The 15,417-nt window shown below is 47.3% G+C and overlaps 2 protein-coding genes across 11 annotated transcripts in view; one reads left to right on the forward strand and one right to left on the reverse strand.

The window, feature by feature from the left end:
• Positions 1-2,023: 2,023 nt before the first annotated feature.
• LOC122753978 (nascent polypeptide-associated complex subunit alpha, muscle-specific form-like) lies at positions 2,024-10,639 on the reverse strand. The gene is made up of 6 exons (XM_044001895.1): positions 10,580-10,639; positions 4,087-4,281; positions 3,875-4,029; positions 2,773-3,108; positions 2,363-2,669; positions 2,024-2,176 (listed from the first exon to the last, which is right to left on the reverse strand). Exons 1-6 carry the CDS (start codon positions 10,637-10,639, stop codon positions 2,024-2,026), a joined length of 1,206 nt encoding a protein of 401 aa, XP_043857830.1.
• The window catches only part of ERC2 (ELKS/RAB6-interacting/CAST family member 2), a 1,007,143-nt gene continuing 994,411 nt past the window's right edge, over positions 2,686-15,417 (forward strand). For 4 of the 10 annotated variants that reach the window (XM_043976676.1, XM_043976680.1, XM_043976682.1 and 1 more), the window contains exon 1: positions 2,688-2,885. The gene's annotated coding sequence lies outside the window, so the exon portion shown is untranslated. Of the gene's footprint in view, positions 2,886-15,417 lie in introns of all 10 variants that reach the window. The other 6 variants (XM_043976675.1, XM_043976679.1, XM_043976684.1 and 3 more) reach the window with 2 other exon arrangements.

A 15,417-nucleotide genomic window follows, 5' to 3' on the forward strand; every position in this document is an offset into this window, starting at 1 on the left:
TGTGTGTGTGTGTGTGTGTACCTGTAATTTCATTGGTGAAGACACTACTTCTAGGGATACAGATCAGGTGGGCTTTGAAACAATCTGAGAGCATAGTCTGGAACAGTAAGAGATTAAATGACTTGCCCAGGGCCACATAGCTGGAATGTGCTAGGAGCAGGACTTCAGTGTAGGTCTACCTCATTCCAAGGTAGTACCCATTCATACTTGGGCTGCCTCTCTAGCTATTATCATTGTTGGTAAGTTATTATTCCATTTATGTCCTACTTATGTCTTCAACAGTTTTGTCTCACACCCTCTACACAGCCATGTAAAGAGTAATTCCTTCCTTCCTTCCTGTATTTCTTTCAAGATCACATCCTCAATTTAATACTTCCTCAATGACTCACTGTCTTTTGGGAAAGGCCATAACAATTCATTAAATTGTAAGCTCCTTGAGGAGGGGACTATCTTTTGCCTCTTTTTGTATCCCTGCTGGTAGGCACTTAATCAAAGTTTATTGAATTGAATCGATAAAACTATTGTTCTTTTATTTGCTTCATTTTGCAATTCACTTTACCTATAAGAATTCCACAGCAGTCCAACAAGACAAATTCCCTCCCTCTCCCTCCCTTGCTTCTTCTTCTTCTTCTTCTTCTTCTTCTTCTTCTTCTTCTTCTTCTTCTCCTTCTTCTTCTCCTTCTCCTTCTCCTTCTCCTTCTCCTTCTCCTTCTCCTTCTCCTTCTCCTTCTCCTTCTCCTTCTCCTTCTCCTTCTCCTTCTCCTTCTCCTTCTCCTTCTCCTTCTCCTTCTCCTTCTTCTTTTTTGGTGAGGCAATTGGAGTTAAGTGACTTGCCCAGGGTCACACAGCTAGTAAGTGTCAAGGGTCTGAGGCCGCATTTGAACTCAGGTTCTCCTGAATCCAGGGCAAGTGGTCTATCCAAGGCATCACCTATCTGCCCTGCCCCGCCCCCCTCCTTAAAATCACAAATCATAATGCTTGCTTGACTTGGATCCTAAAATGATTTAAATTGAACCTTACATCTTACCCCATCTGAACCTCCCAACAGCCCAGTTGTGCCAGTGAGGGTGGCACTACAGGTACACTTATTTTCATTTTACAGTTGAAGAAACTGAGGCTGAGGATAAGTGACTTGCCTGTGGTCACACAACTAATAAATATCAGTGGTGGGATTTGAATCCAAGTTTTTCTTGGCTCCAGATCCTGTGCTCCTCCTCACTGTGATGCCTCTGAGTATATTATTAGCTCATTTGCTAAGTCCCTTAATATACATGCACACATGTGTGTACATATGTATCTATGTTTTCATTAACATGCTCATACCAAGCCAGGGAGGTGGGTTGTGCTGTTGTCTTTTCCTTTTCACACACCAGTCAACTGAAGCTCTGAAAGGTGACCTTCAAAGCCCCAAAGCTAGGAAGTCCCAGAGCTGGGACTTAACAGCAGACCTGATTCTCAGCTCAGTGACCATTATTCTCGGCTACCTGACTGTCTCTGAGTTTCCCTTTGTTGGATGGGAACTATATTCAGGAAAAATAGTCCCAAAGCTCCAGCACATTCACCTGTTTCCACAATGAATCTAGTGTTCTTCCATTTTCCTCCTTCCCTCCTCTCTTTATCTGTTGATCCCTAAAAAAATTCCAAATATAGGTTTGGTCATCTCTCAAAATGAATTTACACCTATCGTAAGGAAGGGAGAGCTGATGGGAGGAGGCCCCTGCCTGCAAACATCTGGCCTCCGTTATTCCAGATGCCAACTGGCTAGGACATCCTGGATTTTCACTCCATGTCCTCCATCCCTTCTCTAAAAGTCAGGGAGAAGCTAATGGAAGAAGCCCCTTGCCTGCAAAGCATCTGGCCCCAGCTATTCCAGACCCTGGGGACATCCTGGCTTCTCACTCCAGGTCCTCCATCTCATCTTTCCCCAGAAAGCCCAGGGTTGGATGCCAAGGGAGCTGCTGCCCTCTCCCTTTTTGCAGCAGCAGTCGGCCCCTCACCCACAGGGCCCAGGAGCTCCTTGGACCTACTGAGGTACGCTGTTGGAGGAGTGGTAAGAGCTGCCGGTCCCCAGGGAGTGAATGAATGAATGAATGAATGGCCGCCAGAACTCCTGGGTTAGGCGGAGGGGGGAAGCCAGCGCAGGGCTGGCTGGAGGTGGGCGTGGGTGGATGGGGCCCTGCACAGGGGGTGCCGGGGAGTCCCGGGCCAGCCCAGAGTGGGAGGGGAGGGGCTGGAGGGCAGGCCCCGCCCCTTCTCAGCCGCCAGAGATGGGGAGCTCTCTGCTGCCCCCCGCGGAGAGCCGCCCAGCACACGCGCGCGCGCGCACACACACACGCACACACACGCGCGCACACACACGCACACACGCGCAGCACACCACACCACCCAGCTCCTCGGGAATGCTGGGAATGTTGAGCCAGTGGCTCGCGGCAGAGCGAAGGAGCCAGCGGTCGCGGGCAGAGGGAGCCAAGCTGGACAGACTGCCAGACGCGCGGCTGGACGGTCGGCTCGACGGTCGGGCGGCAGCGGAGGCAGCGAGGAGCTCGGACTCTCCCGCGCCCGCGCCCGTGCCCGTGCCGTGCCCCGCCCCGTCGCCGCGCCCCGCCCCACGGCTCCCCTGCCCGCCCACCCACCCGCGGCTCTGCAGCCGCCTCACGGCACGGGCGCTCCTGCTCGCCGAGCTCTGGCTGCCCCGCGCTCTCCTGCCCAGCCCCAACCCTGCCTTGTCTTGCCTTGCCTTGCCTTGCCTTGCCTTGCCTTGCCCCGCGCTACCCCGGGCTGCCTTCGCCCCCCGGCTCCTTCCTCCCCGTGCCGGGACAGCGGCTGGGCACCGCGATACCCGCAGGACCCGCGTGGGACGCCCGACGCCGGCGGTGATGGGGCAGGTGAGGAGCCCGGCCCTCCTGGTCCCCGGGGGTGGGGGGCCCACGGCGTGGAGTGGGGGGGGGTCGGGGGGGGGACCGGGCCGATTCCCGAGGGAAGCGCAGGTGTCGCTCGGGCTCCTGGCGGGGGGCACTGCAGTGCGTTTGCGGGCTGCTGGCCCGCCGGGTGGAGAAGGCAGCTGGAAAGCCGGCCACGGTTGGGCGTGGGGGTGGGGGCGGGTGGCGGCTGCCGGGGATTGGAACAAGTGCACACCTTCTTCTAGGCGAACTGCCCCTCCCTCCGTCCCTCCATCCCTCCTTTGCTTCCAACATCCTTCCATTCCTCCCTCCATCCCTCTTTTCCCCCGTCCCTCCTTTGCTTCCTCTATCTCTTCTTTGCTGCTTCCATCTCTCCTTTTCCCTCTCCATCCTTCCTTTCCCCATCCATCCTTCCTTTTCTCCCGCCATCCATCCTTTCTTTTCTCCATCCTTCCTTTTCTCCTTCCATCCTTCCTTTCTCCCCTATCCCTCCTTTATTTCTCCCATCCCTCCTCTCTCCTTTCCATCCCTCCTTTCTCCTCGACATTCCTCCTTTCTTTTTTCTATCCCTTATTTCTCCTTTCCATCCTTCCTCTGTGTCTGACCCTCCCTCTTTCCTTTCTCTTCTTAGCCTGCTGGCGCCCCAGCCTGCGGTGTCCCTCCCTCCCTCCCCCACCCACCAGGACAGCCCCCCACGCCGCTGGTTGCCTGGCCTTTCCATCCTTCTCTGCCTCCGGGCGTTTCCCCCTCCTCTCTTTTCCCCCTCCTTCTTCCCCTACCCTTTTTTCCTCCCCCCCCCCTTCTCTCTCAGTCCGGCCAGGGCGTGGGCAGGGGGCTGGGGGCTAAGCAAGGTAGCAGCATCGAGAAGAGGCTTGGCCCCTGTATGCCTCGGACACTCTAGGAGCCCCGATCAGGAAGGTCCGTGGGGCTGGGGCGGTACCTGCCAGTGAAACCCCCAGGCTGGCCAAATGAACGATTTCACGGAGGTGGGGGGTGGGAGGGTGGCAGGATAGGACGGAAGGGGAACCTCCAGGCTGGAGGGCCTGGTGGGCGCTTTGTTACCCAAGCCAAGGGATTCCGATCGATGCCGAGTACGCTTTTTGGGGGTATTTTTGTTCTTGGGGGCTCTCTGGGGGATCAGGTAGAGTCAGTGAAGAGGACAGGGGCCCGCAAGCTCTCAGCCAACCCCTCCTGGGGAGATTAGCACTGGAGGGTCGCTCTCCCCTTTGCCGATGGCCAGGAGGGGATCGATTTTGGGGCGGCCACTAGCACAGCCCTTTGATGCTTGCCTGGCATCTGTTCCCTGAGCCGCGGGCGAATGGACAGCTCCCCCGGTGACTGACAAGCGCACCTGCCACTGACGTGGGCCGGGAGAGGCCTCCTGGGGAGCCCCAAGTGGCCAATCCTGGCAGCCGAGAGGAGGGCCCCACCTACTTGTCACGGTCAGTTTCCTGGTTGGCTTTGGGAATCAGCGGTTGGACTTAACCATTGGTTTGCACCAGCCCCGGGTCTCCCTCCTGCTTGCTCTGCGGGACCAGAGAGCAGACAGGAAAATGCTACCCTTCAGGCGTGCACCGGCAGGCTAGAAGGGCTTGGCTGCGCTTATCTTTAATTAATCTTGCTGCTTGGGAATTCCTGGACCGCAGGCTTTTCAATGACTTTAAAACTGTCCTTTAGAAAGTGACTTCGATAGGTGAAGGGCCGGGGCTGGGGCCAGCTTACGAGAGGGCTTTGGGCCACCTTTACAAGGGGCATCGTTAGTGATCAGAGGGCTTGAAACAGGGCGTGGCACTTTTCTCCCCAGCCTGACACTCGGGTTAGCCGTTTCTGTATGGGTGTGCTGAGTCTCGGGGTGACTGCTTACTCTGGGTTCCAGCCTCGTTCACTTTGAAAGGATGGCCTTCAAAGGAAGCAGGTATGGGCATTGCTTAATTGGACTCCACCAGGGAAGTCTGAGTAGGGGATCTGGTGGTTTTGGAAGCATGGACTTGAAGGGCCAAGCTTTTGGAAGCTATTCCTGCTCCTCTCTGTTCTGTTTGGTGGCTATCATTTTGGAGGGGGTGGCAGAGAAGCCTCTGAAACTGCCTCCAAATCAGATGGCTGTCTGGAGGGAGGGAGGGAGAGAGGGAAGGAGGGAGGAAGTGTACTACAGATGTCCTGGGAGGACCATTTTGGCGTCTACTTTAGGAAAATGATCCATCTCTCAGGGGTAAGGGACTTCACTCAGGCTCCCTTATACCACCAATCAACCAGCAAGCATTTATGAAGTACCCACTATCTGCTCAGCACTGGAGCTGCAGAGACAAAAGTGAAACAGCCCCTGCCTCCCATTTTTGGTGGGTGTCAGAGACATCCGGTGCTAGGGGAGCAGCAGATTCCGGATTTTTGGACAGCACCCCTGTTAAGGAAATGTTTCCTTTCAGGGAACCACACCCTTTCTCCCTTCTCCGATCTGGAGCTGAGCTGAACAAGAGGTAGAGGCCCTTCCACATGGCAGTTCTTCAAATATTGAAGACAGCTCCCTTGGTCGCCCCCCCCCCCACCCCCATCTTCTCTAAGCTATATTCAGTTCCTTCAACTGATTCACTGGCAGAGAGTGTCTGAGTGCCCTCTTGGCCCTGGTCACCCGTTCTGAATGTGCTCTGGCCCATCAGCATTCTTCCTCCATTGAGGCATCCTGACTGGATAGCATAGGATATAGTGTAAACTCTTTGAGGAGAAATGCTGTTTGACTTTAGTCTCTCCAGTGAATCATGTAGTGTCCTATATGTGGTACTTTTGCATTGACTTGCCCAAGATGGACAGCTAGGTAGTGGCAGAATGGAGGCCAGAATCTGCATCTCCTAAAGGTGGTCTGAGTGGGGCAGAGATAAGTGGGGCTAGCAGCTGGCCCCTTCCACAATTTAAGAAGCACAAAGACCAGATGAGACAGTTCTTCACCTCAAGGAATGGTGGCAATCTTCATTCTGGGGAGAATGTGAGTCTCTGGAGGGTAGGGGCCAGGTCTTTGCCTTTCTTTTGATCCTCAGTGCTGGGCACATAGTAGGTCCTTTTTAAAGATGTTTGATGGCTGACTGGCTGCTTCTGTTCATGCTATATAGGATCCTGTGAGCTCCCACGCCATACTGCTCACTCACATTGAGAGTGCAGTTCACTACAAATCCTAGGTCTTTTTTTTTTTTTATACCAACTGTTGTCTAATGACAACTGACATTTATATATCCCTTGTTGGTTTACAAAGTACCTCCTCCCAATAACCCTGTGAGGTTGGTAATGTGAGTATTATTTCCATTTTACAAGTGAGGAAATTGAGACTCTTGAAGATTAGGGAGATGTGTTCAGGGTCTCGCAGCTAATAAGGTCCAGAGCCAGATGCTAGTACAAGTCCAGTGCTTTTCTATGGTTCTGTGCTTATCTTGTGTGGCTGATTTTTTGCAAGCAAATGTAAAACTTTCCATGCATCCCTGTTAAATTTTGTTTGCTTTTTCCTAGGTCTGTTCCATTGATCTAGACTGTTTAGGTGTCCAAAGCTTTGGTGTATATGAGACAAGTGGCTTTTCTGGAAGGAAAGTTTTCACTGGGGAAGGGAAAGAGGTGAAAAGACTTCCCACGCCTCCTGATTTCTCTTTTCCTAAGTTCCCCAGTGAGATGTTATCTGGTCCACTCTAAAGTGAGGCGGAGGAATAGATGTGGACCAGACAGTTGACAGGAAGCAGCCTGCCCACTTACTTCCCTACATTTATGGTGCTTCCAGTTCATTGCAACAGTTGCTGTGAGAGTGCCAGCAGGATAATATGCTGGATCCAGTGTAATGGAGGAGGGAGGCTCTTTTTGGTGGTGGTGGAGGGGCAGTTTGGAGTTTTGATTTCGTTGGTGTAAGGAAGGAGGGAACATACTGTCTTTGACAGTTGCCTTTAGGACTGAGAGGTTAAGTTCCCAGTGGTCCCTTGGTCAGTGTGTGTCAGAGGTAGCCATTGGATCCAGGTCTTCCTGATTCTAAGGTTTGACTCTGTCCATTACAGGACCTCTTGACCTGGCATTCAAATCAGAATCTTGTTTCTCCAAGGGAGCTTAGAGAACATTTAGTCCCACTTTGCCTACTGAAGCTCTAAGAGGGAAAATGACTTTCCCAGGATAATGTAGGATGTAGGGTAAGCTTTTTGAGGAGAAATGCTGTTTGACTTTTGTCTCTCCAGTGAATCATGTAGCACCCTGTATGTGATGCTTGTGCATTGAATTGTCCAAGATGGACAGCTAGTTAGTGTTAGAGTGGAGGTTAGAATCTGTATTTCCTAAATTCCTGGCCGACGGCCTTTTCCACTGTTTTGAAACAACAGAATCTTTTTAAATTAAAGAGAACTCTCTGGAATCAAGTTGTGATTATATACCCTTAATGTCTGTTGCAAAGGGAAGACTTAGGCTGTCTTCCAGGGAGCATCTAGGAAAAGGTGATATCTGTCTAATCATTGTCTTCCTCACCCCATCTCTGAGCCAAACATTTATGTTCAAAGTTTCCTCTTTTCTTTTCTTCTTTTTTTTTTTAGTGAGGCAATTGGGGTTAAGTGACTTGCCCAGGGTCACACAGCTAGTAAGTGTTAAGTGTCTGAGGTCGGATTTGAACTCAGGTACTCCTGAATCCAGGACCAGTGCTTTATCCACTGCACCACCTAGCTGCCCACAAAGTTTCCTCTTTTCAAGGAAAAGAGCCCAAAGGGCATGTATCAATTGCCCAATCAACCCCTGCAGAATTTGAGGGCCTAGAAGGTGAAAGGGTTTGGTATATGGAGCACAGTTCTAGAACTGGTAGGGATTTCAGAGGCATTCTAGGACAACTTTCTCATGATGCTAAGCCCTGCAAATGCATATGGAAAAGGAAGGAAGCAACCCCTACTTAAAAGGATGAAACTGAGTTCTAGAGAAGTGAAATTATTTGCCCAAGGTCACATATGTAGTAAGTAGTCCCAAGATTCCATAGTCAATGAGCAAATTCAGCAGTCCTTCCCCAGTACTACACTGTCTTCCCCAAGTGGTAGAATTCAATAATTTAATTCAATAAGCATTTATCCAGAGTATCCTCAGCATTGTGATGTCTCTGGGAATACAAAGACATAAAATTTAAAAACAGCCCTTAGCCCCAAAGAATTTACATCCTGTTGCAATAGTCTGTTGATTCTATAAGAAACACATACATGTATATTCATGTACATACACACAATATATGTGTATAACACACACCCAGTCCTTACCTATACAATGTATCTGTTAGGGTAATAGCTCTAGAACTGGAAAGAGTTTTAGTAACAATCTAGTCAAACCAGCCCATTTTATAGATGAGGAGACTGAGGAACCATAAGCATAAAGAGACCTGTCCAAGGTCACCCAAGTTGTTGATGGCAAAGTCAGGATGGTTTTCTGTGCCCCAATCTGATGCTCTTTCCACAATGCAACACTTACTTACCTTTTCTAAACTGTCTGGAGTTGCCAGTTTGGCAAAGTTTCTCATATTATAGGCATTGATAATTACTCACAATTTTCTTTTGTTCCAGGGAATATGGGAAAGGTAGCAAGGAGGGTGAGAGTGAGGGAGGCAAGCCCTTGGTGCTGCCTGTGTTGATCCTATCCCTAGCAAAGAAAAAAGACAAGCTCGGTGTCATCCTGAAATCCCCACTCCAACCCACAGTCACCCAGATCTTGTAGCTTCTATCTTCCCAACTCTTACGTCTTCTCCTCTCCATTCCTATAGAGACCACCGTTGTTCTGCCCTCATCTCCTCACAGTTGTCTTCTGACTGGTCCCCTTGTCTCAAGTCTCTCCCCTGTCCCATCTAGCCTTAGCTCTGACAGCATTGCCTTCTCATTCAGTAACCTCTAGTGACTCCCTAAAAGTCTTCTGTTTGCCATTTAAAACTCTCCACAACGTGGCCTCTTCCAACTTTCCGGTCTCCTAACATATCGCTCCTTTTCTTACAGTCTGGAATCGAGCCCTTCTGGTCTACTTGCTTCTCTTTTCTTCTTTTTTTGGGGTGAGGCAATTGAGGTTAAGTGACTTGTCCAGGGTCACACAGCTAGTAAGTGTTAAGTGTCTGAGGCCGGATTTGAACTTATGTCCTCCAGACTCCAGGGCCGGTGCTCTATCCACTGCACCACCTAGCTGCCCCAGTCTACTTGCTTCTCACAGATGACTTCCATGTCCCATCTCTGCCCTTGCCCTGGCTATACCCCATGCCTAGCATGCACTCCCTTCTTACCTCCACTTCTAAGAATCCTTGGCTCCCTCCAAGACTCAACCCACATGACATTTCTGCAGGAGATCTTTTCTAGGCCTTCCACCTCTCCCAAGTCCCTGCTATCAAATTGTACCCTTCCCTTTGAGATGACCCTGCATCAACTCTGTATGTATTTTTTTTTGTTTTGTATATTTTTTTGTTGTTTTATATATATATAAGAAACACATACATATATATATATATATATTTTTTTTTTTTTAGTGAGGCAATTGGGGTTAAGTGACTTGCCCAGGGTCATACAGCTAGTGTTAAGTGTCTGAGGCCGGATTTGAACTCAGGTCCTCCTGACTCCAGGGTCGGTGCTCTATCCACTGCGCCACCTAGCTGCCTCTCTCTGTATGTATTTGTGAACATGTTGTCCTCCACATTTGAATGTAAGCTGCTTAAGGGCAGGGGAAGTTTGTACTTTTTTTTTGCATCCCCTGGGGGTTGGCCTACATGGTCTTTGAAGTTCCTTCCAGGTTTACTTCTATGATCCTAAGGGACAGAGATGGGATTTAAATTTTGCTCCTCTGATGTTGTCTGGACCACACTGTGCCACCTGCCTGGTATTTGGAGAATGATTCTGATGACTTTCCCTGTGCTGCTTTTTTTTTAGTGAGGCAGTTGGGGTTAAGTGACTTGCCCAGGGTCACACAGCCAGTAAATGTTAAGTGTCTGAGGCTGGATTTGAACCCAGGTACTCCTGACTCCAGGGCTGGTGCTCTATCCACTTCGCCATCTAGCTACCCCTGCGCTGCTTTTTAAGAAAGAAAAAAAACTCTGTGGCTTTGGGCACCATTTACTCTTTATTATTCCTAATAAATGTATTTTAAAATATTGGCTCCTGTGTCCTTGGATTTGGATTGGATTCCACCAATTGGAACCAAGTTTGGTCAAATACCAGGAAATTGCTGGCACCTTGAGAGCACTCAAGAAAATGAAAAAAATGAAGATGCAAGAATTTTCAAGAAGAAACAGGATGATTGGCTCATAATGTACTTTCTTTCCTGAAAATCAGCCCTGAAATATGCCATGTTAGACTGCCTTAAGAGAGTTCAAATGTCCAGGATTAAGGCAGCGCCTGTCCTATCAGACTGCCCGTATCTGCAGGATGACTCTGTTCTGTGGTGGGTGATACAATTCAGGAGGGATGCAGGAGGGCATCTAGGGGAGTTCCACCAAGATGTCGAAGGACTTCGATTGGTTGTTAGCTTGAGGAAGATAGTGAGGCCAAGCTAAGTGTATTAAGTATTTGAGAGGCTAGTACATAGAAGCGGGGTTAAACTTATTCTGCTTGACTCTAGAGAGCAGAACTAGTTTTGATGGGTGGAAGGGGAGAGGGTCAGATGTTGGCTTCATTGAAGGAAATTCTGCTAAGAACAAGAGCTATCCCAGTGTGGTATGGGCTCACTGGGGAGGGAGTGAGCTCCTCATCACCGAAGGTCTGCAGGTAGAGGTTGGATGACCGCATGTTAGGGAAGGTTCACGGAGATTCTTTTTCATATATAAGTTGGACTTGATGGCCCTTGAGGTCCTTCTGACTCAGTTTCTGGGATTCTGTAAGTGGTGGCTCTTGTGGTCCTTGATTTGGTTCTGTTTCTAAGGGTCCTCAACCTTTCTTTGTGTCATGGGCTGTTTTGTCATCTGATAACACAGCCAGATTCCAAGAGTAGATTCCTCAGAATTAATTGAAGGAAATCCTCAATTTCAGCTGGAGACTGATATAAAGATGCGATCCTTCCCAAGTTCACAGGTCCTTGGAACTCTTCCCCCCTATTAAGAACCTTTGGTTTAGAGGAACATATTAACCTAAAGAGAGGTGGCATGGCATCATGGCTTCATAGGGGGCTGCTCACTCAGGAGGACCAGGATTCTAGTCCCATCTCTGACCCACTTTAGCTGTGTGACACTGGGCAAGTTTCTAAGATTATGAATATCAGAGAAGATGCCATATTGGTGGATGGAATTTCCTCACTGGGAGTTCTGTCTAATGCCCCAAACACAGAACTAGAAATAAAATAAATAAAACCAGTCTAAAACCTGTGAGTCCTCAGCATTGCTTATGAGTGCTGGGGGCTTCATGGTTGCCTTGAAGTTTGGTGTAGGTTCCAGCACGGTGTGAGATGGCCCCTGCTCTTGGGGTTCCATGTAGAATCATTATCCTCCTCCAGCTGGGCCCCACCACGGTGCAGTTTTGCCCTTCTCTTTTCCCTGGAGGGATTTCCTGGAACTGATAAGTACTGGACCTCCTGGAGAAGACAGAGTGGGAGATTTCAACCACTTCCCCCCCTAAGCAAATCTAAGGAATCTCCTTGTTAGCCTGAACCAAGTACACAGAAGGCATGAGAAGAGTGACAGAAACAAACCCTCTTTAGGGATGGACTCATCTTAATGCAGGCCCAGAGAAGCATTCTAACATCACCTGAAGGGAGAGCTACAATTTGCTGTAAAAAATGAAATTGTCTTAGCTGTGGATTTCAGCCACCTGCTATGACATCGGCTCTTCTTTTCCATTGCTGATGAAGTGATGTGGTGGAAGGAGGCAGGGCAGGCCACACTGGCATGATCCTTTGTGGATCATTCATGGGGCCCTTTCAGGTCTGCAAGGCTTCAGGTGACCAGGAACGTTATTTTTATTTAAAAAAATTACCAAATTGTGGCATCTAGGTGGTGAAGTGGATAGATCAGTGGCCCTGGAGTAAGAAGACCCTGAGTTCAAATTCAGCCTCAGAAACTTACTAGCTATGTGATCCTGGGAAAAATCACTGAACTCTGGTTGCCTCCAACAAAAAAGTGCAAATCTACTTTCTCTCCCTCCTACTTTCCTTTTCTCTGGGGTCGGGGACAGGTGGGGGAATGGAAAATGAACCCTTGTGACAAAGCATAGTTAAGGAAAACAAATTCTCATATTGGCCATGTCAAAAAAGCCTCATTCTGCCCTCTGAGCCCATCACTTCCCTGCCAAGTCAGGTAGTGTGCTTCATTCTCTGGAATCATAGCTGTGACCAAGGACTTCTTGACAATTGGAGCTATCTGAACTGCCTTGGGAGGTAGGAGTTAGTGGAATCACTCTCGCTGATGGTCAATCAATCATTCAACAGATATTGAGTAAGTAAAATGCCTATTAGGAGCTAGTCACTGATCCAGGTGCTGCCCATAAAGACAAAAGTGAAAGAATCCCTGCCTTCTGGGAGTTTATGTTCTCTGGGGAAATGCCATATACATATATAAGTATGTGCAAGATCTGTCTGTCCGTCCGTCCATCCATCCATCCATCCATCCGTCCGTCCGTCTGTCTGTCTGTCTATCTATCTATCTATCTATCTATCTATCTATCTATCTATCTATCTATCTATCTATCTATCTTTCTATCTATCTTTCTATCTATCTTTCTATCTACTCTATCTAAAATAAATGCTAAGTGATTGGGAGGGAGGGAGGCACTAGAAGTTTGGGGAGGATTAGAAAAAGCTTAATGTAGATGGTCACCCTTCGGTTTAGCATTGAGGAAAAGTTGGGTGGAGGAGAGGAGTGTGGCCATCCCTGGCATAGTGGAGAACCTTTATGGAAGTAAATCGATGGGACATTAATGTTGGGTGTGTGAGGAACAGTGAGAAGTCCAGTTTGGCTGGAAGATTATATCTTGGGCGTGCTGTAGAGAGAATTCATATTGAGATTCAGATTTGACTAACCTTTGAGTTCTCTTCTAACTCTGAAGTTCCATGTGAAGGAGGTGAAGAAGATGGGGGCAATGACTGGAATGGTAGTCTTTTGGGTATTGCAGTTTTCTGATTACTACCTATGCTTGATTTTAAGGTGGGACAGGGAAATGACCTTTTCTGGCCAAGACTTTCAGCCATTTTCAACATGCTAATCCTCACCACAAACTGTAGATAAGTTTGAGCATAGTCTTGGGACAGGTTTTTTCCCCTTCTCTGCCAGGAGGACATGTTCCTTCTTTATCTTTGGAGGAGTCTAAGGCTGAAAGAGTCAACAGTATTTATCTCAATAACCTTCAATAAAAATGGTGTGTTTAATTGTTTTTTTAGAGCAGTTTGATGTCAAGATATGTAAGCAGAACTAGGAAAACTATTTACACAATTACTATATAAAAGAAAAGAACATGAAAAAAATGAAGGAATGTTGGGTAATTGGAGTAACCAAACTTGGCCATGGAAAAGAGTTGAGTAAGCATAATTTCCTCCCCTTTTTGCACAGGTGAGGAACTAGGGGTATGGAATATTGTATATACTGTCTGAAAGTGTTGATATGTCAATTGGTCTTGCTGCAATCTCCACTCCTTCTTCTTTGATCTATATTACAAGGAATGGCTTTCTGTGTTGGGTAAAGGAGAAGAAAAATATATAACCAATATATTTGGAAAACTAGGATGAAGTAAAAACAAAAGATATTAATAAAAAATGTAATTAAAAAGATTATGCTAAATAGCTTTCTCTTTGGCACAGATGAAGGAAACCCTGTGGCATTCTGTGACCAGTATCCTTAAAGCATTCATGGAAAATGTGTTGATACTAAAAAAGAAGAGCCTTTTTTGCAGGAAGTAGGGGTTATCAAAAGCCCTATAACTGTTCTCAAATGTCACTCATCTTGCTCTTCTCTTTATATTCAATTATAGACCAAGAACCTTGTCCATTTCCAAAGTCTCTTTAAGATCTCTTGTCCTTCCTGTGGGCCCATCAATTCACTCCACATCATTATAAGTGTTCTCTAACTTTAAGAACTGGAGTTATAGTTTAGCCAAAGGACAAAAGAGAGGCACATGGTGGTTGGGGGTGGGCTGCAACATATTAAGAAAAACTTGACACAAAAGGCTAAATAAAAAAGTATTATCCAGAGAGGTATGAGCAAAGAAGGTGAACTAGTCATGAAGTGAGATCAAAGGAGGAGTGATGAATGGCTCTGGGCCCCATTGGTATCCATACCACTTTCAATCTAGAGGAATGTCTCTGGGACTTTGGGTGGACTCATTGGGGAGGATACATCCCAAAATGCTAGAATTGGAAAAGACGTGGATGGATTGGGATCTACTCTATGGGTAGGAGTCCCCACATCACTGAGATCTTAGACACACTAAAGCATCAATGTGTAAATTAAACTTGACAGGAGTTGGGGAAACTAGTTGGCATGTGAAAGACCCTTTAAGCTGTACAATTTAAAATGAAAAAATGTCAATTCACTTGACCTTACACCAAGGAACTAAATTATTACAGTGCAAACATATCATTGTCCTTTTGGTGTCTTATGTAGGTAGGTACCTGTAGAGAAGGTTTCATGGTCAGTTTTGTTACATTTAGTATCTCTCTTCTTGTCCTGAGTCAAGCATTTCCTTTTGGATGTGCTAAGTTTGAGATGCCTACTACATATTCAGTTTGAAATGTCCAACAGGCAGTTAGAGAAGAGAGCCAGATAGATCTGGGAATCTCCTTCATAGAGATAATAATTGCACCCATGGGAGCTGATGTGACCACCGAATGAAATAGTATGGAAAAAAAAGAGAAGTGGAACACAGAGCCCTGGGAGACAACTATCATATTCACTTATATCATTGAAAACATTGTATATTGATCTCCTGATTCTACTTATTTCCATTCATTAGTTCATACAACTCTTCCATGTTTCTCTGAATTGACCATATTTATCACTCAATCTGGTACAGTTGTATACCATTATATTCCTCTGTTATACATTGTTTAGACATCCCCTAAACAGTAGGTGCTTACTTTGTTTTCATTTTTTTAAATTTCCAGGTGGCATTGCTAGTCACTGACCTCAGTCTATATGCAAACCCCTCCCAACCCCCCCAAACAACTAGTCTCTGGGAAGTCTTGTACTTACTCTGGTGGTTACGTACGCTGTCTCTTTAGAGGCTAGTGCCAGGCTCTCTGTGGTTCTGAGGGCAAAATCTTTTGACCTCTAGCTCCATCTCATTCTGAGTGGCATTGATTGCTTACACAAAGAGAAAGACATATGCTTAACCCAATACAATGTTTTTACTTTTTGCATAAATTCAATAAAAGGAATAAGATTCTAAATAATAGAGTGGGTGCCATGCTGTTGGGTGCCCACAGCTTATCCTGGAACTCATACTCTCCTCAGTGTTTTGGGCAGTTTAAGGTATAGTTCAAGATGCCCAGCAGTGTGAGTTAGTGCAAGCTCCCTGATGCAGGAATTCACAAACTTCCCCATTGTAGCCAATGCCATGGCAGACTTAGATGCTGATTCCTCTGC

Source organism: Dromiciops gliroides, chromosome 1 (genome assembly GCF_019393635.1).
Source record: "Dromiciops gliroides isolate mDroGli1 chromosome 1, mDroGli1.pri, whole genome shotgun sequence".
Lineage (NCBI taxonomy): Eukaryota > Metazoa > Chordata > Mammalia > Microbiotheria > Microbiotheriidae > Dromiciops > Dromiciops gliroides.

What these genes read in the sequence shown, in the direction of transcription:
- LOC122753978 (XM_044001895.1), bottom strand. Translation starts at nt 10,639, where the DNA reads ATGCGGTCATCCAACCTCTACCTGCAGACCTTCGGTGATGAGGAGCTC. An exon ending in TGCTAATCTCCCCAGGAGGG is followed by an intron (nt 4,030 to 4,086) that starts GTTGGCTGAGAG and finishes CTGATCCCCCAG; the next exon opens with AGAGCCCCCAAGAACAAAAA. An exon ending in GTGTGGTGTGCTGCGCGTGT is followed by an intron (nt 2,177 to 2,362) that starts GTGCGTGTGTGT and finishes CCCCCTGTGCAG; the next exon opens with GGCCCCATCCACCCACGCCC.